At 36.9% G+C, this 7,668-nt stretch overlaps 1 protein-coding gene across 1 annotated transcript; it reads right to left on the bottom strand.

Annotated features, from left to right (window-relative positions):
* Nucleotides 1-1,067: 1,067 nt before the first annotated feature.
* LOC121382854 lies at nucleotides 1,068-4,518 on the bottom strand. Its single transcript, XM_041512482.1, has 3 exons — nucleotides 4,236-4,518; nucleotides 2,412-2,547; nucleotides 1,068-1,176 (listed from the first exon to the last, which is right to left on the bottom strand). Exons 1-3 carry the CDS (start codon nucleotides 4,516-4,518, stop codon nucleotides 1,068-1,070), a joined length of 528 nt encoding a protein of 175 aa, XP_041368416.1.
* Between the last annotated feature and the right edge of the window lie 3,150 nt (nucleotides 4,519-7,668).

Genomic DNA, 7,668 nt, shown 5'->3' with positions numbered 1-7,668 from the left:
TAAATATAACTACATGGAAACTACAGTTTACAAACATCACAAGATTGTTAGTAAATGTATTTGCTATACGAGGAATTAAATTACATTACAAAGAAAAATCATAGACAGGTGGTCCACAAAATGCATCTGACACATTTTATTCACTTGGCAGAAATCATTGCTTATATATTTTACTTTTAAAAAGATGCTCAATAAATTATACTGAACGAGTAATTAAATGTATCAATGTCATGCATTTGTAGGGCACACAAAAGAACCAGAAGTGTGGTGGAACGAGGAATTGGCCAGATGAAGAGGCGATTCCATGTTCTCCATGGAGAAATCCGCTTAACACCTGCCAAGACTTGCAAAGTAATTCTCGCATGCTCGGTTCTACATAACATTTGTAAAGCCCGTAACATCCAGATGCCACCAGATGAAGCTGATGAAGAGGAGGGAGACGAAGAAACGGAAGCCGCAGGAGCACCCAATCCACAAGGACATGGCCTGCGACATCGTCTTCAGTTCACCAACATTCACTTCCATGGTACTTAATCAGAGTAAAATAATATGATATATATATATGTTTTTTAATATGACGGCCACTTGTGGGGCCGGCCAAAATTGGACGTCATATCCAGGTCCGAATAAATGTCAACAAAACTTTACAATTTTATTGTTATGCTAGAAATCTTTAATAAAAACTAAACAAATACACTGTACATCCAAATTTACGCTTACCCTCTGTACTAGCGTTAACGCGATCGGCTTACGAATTTTAGGTGCCATTTTTAGAAATAAACAGCAACAGTATTTAATAATAATAACCTCAAGAGCTGACACGTTGTTTTCGGTAACAAGACTCAACAACTGCTTTTAATGATTACCTCCGATTACATCTCAAGGTGAAAACACCTGTTAATTGTCGAATACGAGCATGCGCCACTAACTACACTGGTCTACTAATTGCCGCCAGTTACCCGTCTTCAGCACTTGTCACAAGATTAAAGGATTTTTTTTCTTATCAAAGCTAACCTGGAACAATTCATGGAACACCGAACAACACCAAACATCTAACATGTTAATTTCTATATTAAAGAAGCAACCACAAAAGTGGCCGGCATGAGACTAAATGATACTGCAATGTATGTATTCATCCTATTGTGTTTACAGTTATGACCTTTGACATGACGTGACCTGACACAACAGATCACTAATGCTTAATAAACAGCCAATCAAATAAATACATAACGGTTGCTACATATTGTAATCCTATAGCACCGCTCATGTTGTTATGTTCGTGGGTGGGTTTTTTTAAAGTGAACATGATCGCTGATATTCCGGCTGAGAACCGGCTTTCAATCCAACATTTATCACGGTAACTGCTGCATCCATTTCTTTACAATGCATTTTTATGGCCGCGACAACAGGTTCATTTTCGCCTTTTAGTTCGAAAATTGTGACCGGTAGCCGCGTTGAGCAGGTGGTTGACATACAAAGTTAAAACACATAGTAAAATACGTTGGGGAACCTCAACATGGCTGTCATAGACAGGTGGCCGCCATACAGTAAAATGAAACATTGAATTGTTTAGCTTATATGCAGATTTTCTAACGCCTGGCAAAACTGTACCCGTCCATACATTTAAAGAGAATCATTGTTTTCGTGATAATTTATAATATGTTTCTATTCTTCACTTTTTTTAATTTTTTTAATTTTCAACATTAAATATTGTTTCTGCAACTCTAGAACATCTATTTTCAATTGTCTATATCTTCTTTTCGTTATCCTATCGTCTGCATCATCGTCTATCCCACAGGGAACTGATTCCAAGATGACGGTTGCTGGTGGGTGGTTCATGGTGGAAGAGGTGGAGGGTGTGACGGTTGAACTCTGATGCATACATATGTTTGACAAAGTTCGTTTACGAGGAGAGAGGTTACCCCTGGCAATGTTCGGTATTGTTCATTTGATAGTCCCAGAGGGTTAAACCATAACATATCTGCTCTGCAGGGCAAGTTAACATTTGTTTACTTTTTTTTCTTTTTTTTGTATTATAGGAACGAAGATGTACATGCATGTTTGTTACTTACTTTTAATGTTATCAAAGCGTGTTACTAGTAATTTATTTTAAATACATATGCTGGGTAGGCGTTTCCATAGGCTTGTATCACTTTCATGCGATTATAGTTATCATCTTATTTGTTTTCATTACTTCTTTTGCAATTTCATTATAAACATAACAATTTATTTAATTTTTGTTCAAAGGTTTTATTATATTGGGAGGGGGGGGGGCGGGGGTATGGTTAGGCTCTGGGAACGCTGTATTGATTTGGGATAATGTGGTTAGTGTAGTGCTATTCTCTGAAAATAATGTATTTAGTGAAATAAAGAAATAAACAAGTTCATTATTATTGTTATTGCTATTGTACCTTGTGCCTAAATCAAAGACCTGAATCAATGACGAATCAAGGCCACCGTCAACCCCACTTATGGAAACATTGGAATGCCCCAAAACATCGTAAACCGCTTCAGCAATACCACTCAGGTTCATCACGGGACCGCCTCCTGTAACAACAATAAAAAAGCAGAACAAATATTACTATAGAAATGAATTTTTAAAATACAATAATTCCACGTATAGTATTTGACCATACAATTGCCCATTTTTACAAGATTTGCTTTTGTACATAAAAATTAGTCTATGTGTAAGAAAATATGAAGAAAAAAATGGAATTCCCCCTAAGGGACAGCAGCTTTGAACGAACCTATTTTAATGAACAAATACCCTTTCATTTCCAGAGGGTCCCCCCCCCCACCCCACCACTACATCCATGCATGTCTTTGGGCCATCAATGTCCAGTGGCGGATCCATGATTTTCTAGGGGGGGGGGGGCGCAGATGTGCCGTAGATGCGATTTCCTGCAATCTTGACAGTAAAATATAACGTAAAAAATAAAACGTCTGCAGCGAATAACGGGGGGGGGGGGGGTGCGGACCGTGCCCCCCCCACCCGGATCCGCCATTGATGTCTTCTACTGCCTGCATTTTAAAAAAAAATCTGATCATGGTACGAAATTACTACGGCACGAAATAAGTAGGGTACGAATTCATATCAGGTACAAAATGAACCTGGTACGAAGTGTTGTTACATTTGATTGTCAGTAAATCACCAATATCTGTTTTACAAAATGAGACGATCCTGTGAGTTCATTCTTGTGACCACCACAGGGGGGATTTGACACTTCAAGTGATGACCGAATTGTTGGACCATGTACCCTGAAAGTCTTAAACAAGAACGTTGTTCTTTTTCCCGCCATCTTTCACTTTTCATACGGAATCGACTGACATGCTTTCGCTGTTTTTGTAGTTGTTGAAATGTGATATGGGGGGGGGGGGGGGGGGGATGAAATTTTAACCATATTCAAGGAATGTACGTGTTGCTACTTGCCTCTGGATCTTTCCTAATTATTGTAAGTATCCTACTGTAAATAAATATTATTGTCTTAAAATTTGAATATACATGTACATGTCATAATACTATTTACAAATTAGCTTCATGCAATGATATTTATTTAAAATATTTTAATACAATATTTCTTAAATAATTATAATGACACACAGTAGCCAATGTTAATTCTTGTGCTGGGTTGATTTACAGTCATCCATTCCCCCGAAATGACAGAACCGGTGTTAGCTATTTTTAACTCCATCTGCCATTATGACATAGTCTTATGATTTAAGATGTCATAGATTTAAGCTCCGCCTACTGCCTACAAAACCGAATCGATTAAATTTACATTAAATTAATATAAAAAGTATAACATGAATTGAACACAAAATGTGTATTTTGTACATTCAAATGTTAGTATTAGTAAACATTTTATTTGGGCAATGAATAAGTATTTCATGTTATAAAAGTACCGGAGGTTCATTATTCGTGCCACAAATGGAAATGGCTTTTTGCTAAGCAATCCAATTTTAAAAATTACTGAACAATCCTTAACTTTTTTTGTATGGCCTACATTGGTCATTTCCTTGTTTTTGTAATGGGCTCGTAAGGGGCACGGAAAGACGTGTCACGGGGACTTTTCTCGAACTTTTAAAAAATATTTCTACATTTTATGCAATTTGGTGTTTTGTTTCTGGAGTGTGTAAATCAAAGAGAAATGGCTATCGTTCTTATTTATTTTGAGTAGGAATCGTGCTTAGGGGCACGGAAATTAGGCACACCACTGTCTACCGAAATAACTTACCTGTGCCTTGCATGAGTGTCTTTTGCGTAGAAATTTCTTTTCGTGATCTACACTGGACGTTATACCACCGTTTCTCACAGTCTTCCGATGTTCGTAGCACAGAAGGGAATGCGGCGTTTATTTCTTCGGTGACTGCCAACCATGCTTCCTTCTTCTTCTTGCTTGTCACGCCTGCTCCAAATTTACCTCTTATTATGTCTTTCCTTTCGTCCACCAAACGAACTAAGCTTAACGTTTCGTCTTCGGTCCAGTTAGGTTTCCGTTTGGGTTTGCTGGACTCCATTACGATGACACTGACAGATGCACGTCTGCTTTTTTTGACACGTGGCGCTAAATATAGACGGGCTTTCCCCTAACTACGAAGGGAATTCCATCTGAGAATTTTCTCAAAGTCAAATTTAAGACTTAACTAAAAGTTGTCTCAGAAAATGTTTAAAAGTAAATTTAAGAATATGTTTTCCACTCAGAGTACTTTTAAGGTGTTAAGAATTTTTTGAGAATATTCTGAAAATCTTTATAAATACAGCCCCTGAATGAATGAATGTTTAAAGGGACATTCCTGAGTTTTTTGCCATTTTAAAGACGTTATCGACTGTATTACATATCAGATGTATATTTCTGCATAATATATTAGTTGCTGTATATTAAATGTGTTTCTGGCCGTTTCTAATATTTGTATTAGGTTAAATTTCATTTTATTTCCTAATATATATATTTGAAGACAAAATCCAGTTTGGGCTTAATATTAAGACTACCACAAACACTGATATATTCTAAACAAGAAAATATATTTAATGTGTTAGTTTAATCGTAGAACTATTTTATTAGTCGAAATCATCTTACAATGCAGCAAACTCAAGAATGTCTCTTTAATTTTTTTGCAAGTACTAATATGGAACATCTACACCACTACATGTGTTACAATTAGTAACTATAGGGGACCTTTCACCAGGAAGTGAACCGTGTAGTGAGACCTTGATGGAATTATGACCCCCGAATAACGTCACAAGTCTTCGAAGTGATCACGGTGTGTAAGACCAGATTAAATGACAGGGAAGCAGGTTTATGGCTTTAATCGGTCTTCTATGCTGGCTACACCATAGTCACAATGTCAGGAAGAGTCTGCGCGCTGCATGAATAATGTTAAACTATTCTTCTCACTGGCGTTAATTAGCACAAACTCGCAATATTTATGCTAATAGTTCCAAACATCTTGTTACATTAGAAGACAAGGTTTCATTGCTATTGCAGATATAACGTTCCTTAAACAAGACGAGACAGCATATCTAATTTGCAGGAAATATTCCTCAATAAATTCTATCAGCGTGCCGATTGTATGGTGATTTTATTCACCGCCTAACCGACTTCCCTCTACAAATGGATCATCATTTAAACCCAAAATAACACTACGATGTAGGCAAGCTGTCCAGCAATCCTACCTTTTGGTCTTTGTCCTATTTTTCCTACCTTTTCTTCAAAATACCTAGTTTTCCTACTTGTTTGTGTAAAATGAATGAATCTCTTTAATGACACACCCCAGTACAAAAATACATATCGGCTATTGGGTGTCACAAATGGTAAGTATATGAGCATATTATTTATATATATTTATGTAAAACCACATTGCAAGGAGCTGAGGGGGAAAAGTAGAATACAATATATAAAATGAAGTTAAGTATATCTTAATACTTGTAAGAAGCCCAAACTGGATTTTGTCTTCAAATAATTTCGTACGTACGAAAAAATCTTTTTTAGGAAATAAAATGAAATTTAACCTTTTACAAATATTAGAACGACCAGAAACACGTTTAATATACAGCCACTAATATTTTATGCAGAAAAATATATTTGATATGCAATTACAGTCGTCAAAAGGTCTCTGTTAGTCGATAACATCAATCTTTACTGCTGAAACCTGGGCAATCATTAAAGCCCTGGAACTGATTAAGGATTCATGTGCATCCAAATATATAATTTTTACAGACTACTCACTTTCGTGTCTCCAAGCTCTACAGTACATGAAATTGGAGCACCCGTTAGTTGGAATGGTGATACGAAAGTGTGTCCTTTTATCAATTGCCAAATAAGATGTTATATTTTGTTGGGTACCCAGCCATGTCGGCATTAGGGGTAACGAAAAGGCAGATGTTGCTGCCAAGTCTGCTTTGAATTGCCCCGTGTCCATGTTGGTGTCCCCTACAGTGATTTTAAATTTCATATTAAGTAATATATCTTTTCGACTTGGCAAGACGATTGGGACGATGCGGTTGCGAACAAGCTTCATTCTGTCACGGCAGTCCTGGGAGACTGGCAGTCATCCTACAGGTGATGCAAGAAGGATGAAGAAGTCTTGTGCCGTGCCCGCATCGGCCATACATATTTAACGCATTCATTTATTTTATAGAAGGACCCTCCTCCTCAGTGTGAACATTGTCAGTGTACACTGAGTTTGTTTGCGTCACCTTTTGGTGGAATGTGATGATCTTAAGCCGACGAGAAATGATATATTTGACAACAAAAATGTTTTGGAATCTTTTAAATTCCACCCAGAATTAATTGTAAAGTTTTTAAAACACTTTGACTTCTGTACAAAGTTTTAAAATGTAACTTACCTTGATTTTATGTATTGTATTATACTTTTTACCCACAGCTCTATACACTGGTTTGACATGAATATATATAAATATTTCCATATACTTACCATTTGTGACACCCAATAGCCGATATGTATTTTTGTGCTGGGGTGTCGTTAAACAAACATTCATTCATTCTTAAAACATGCAGCAAACTGAGGAATGTCCCATTTAAAATAAATGAATGCGTCAGATATGTATGGCCGATGCGGGCACGGCACAAGTCTACTTCATCCTTCCTGCACCGCCTGTAGGATGACTGCCACTCTCCCAGGACCGCCTTGACAGAATGAATGAATATTTAACGACACCCCAGCACGAAAAATGCATCGGCTATTGGGTGTCAAACTATGGTAAACGCAAAACAAATTTGATAATCAACATCAATATAAAAATTCAACAGTTAAATTAAAACACAGTGTAAAGAACTGTGCAAAAATACAAATGTCACAGATAGATCAAATTAAAATTTATAATAAAAGTCAGTATGTCGAAGAAATTGTAATAAAAGTTCTAGATGGAATCGAAAGGATTCCATCACATTTTTGTGACCAAATATATCTTTTCGAATTTCTTTCAAAAACTGATACCACCAAAATGTGACGCACAGTCAGAGTATACTGACGGTGCTCACACTAGGTGGAGGATCTTTCTTTAAGATAAATGAATGGGGTCAAGTGAGTATGACCAATGCGGGCGCGACAGAAGACTATTTCATTCTTCCTGCACTGTCTATAGGAGGATATAGCATGACGCTTGTTCGGAAACTCACCGTCCCAATCATCTTGCTAAGTCGAAAA

This window comes from Gigantopelta aegis, chromosome 10 (assembly GCF_016097555.1).
Source record: "Gigantopelta aegis isolate Gae_Host chromosome 10, Gae_host_genome, whole genome shotgun sequence".
NCBI classification, from domain to species: domain Eukaryota; kingdom Metazoa; phylum Mollusca; class Gastropoda; order Neomphalida; family Peltospiridae; genus Gigantopelta; species Gigantopelta aegis.
The sequence above is the reverse complement of the archived record's forward strand: the minus strand, read 5'-3'. Positions and strand labels throughout refer to the sequence as shown.

What these genes read in the sequence shown, in the direction of transcription:
- LOC121382854 (XM_041512482.1), bottom strand. Translation starts at nt 4,518, where the DNA reads ATGGAGTCCAGCAAACCCAAACGGAAACCTAACTGGACCGAAGACGAA. An exon ending in GACACTCATGCAAGGCACAG is followed by an intron (nt 2,548 to 4,235) that starts GTAAGTTATTTC and finishes TTGTTGTTACAG; the next exon opens with GAGGCGGTCCCGTGATGAAC. An exon ending in GTCTTTGATTTAGGCACAAG is followed by an intron (nt 1,177 to 2,411) that starts GTACAATAGCAA and finishes CTGTTGTGTCAG; the next exon opens with GTCACGTCATGTCAAAGGTC.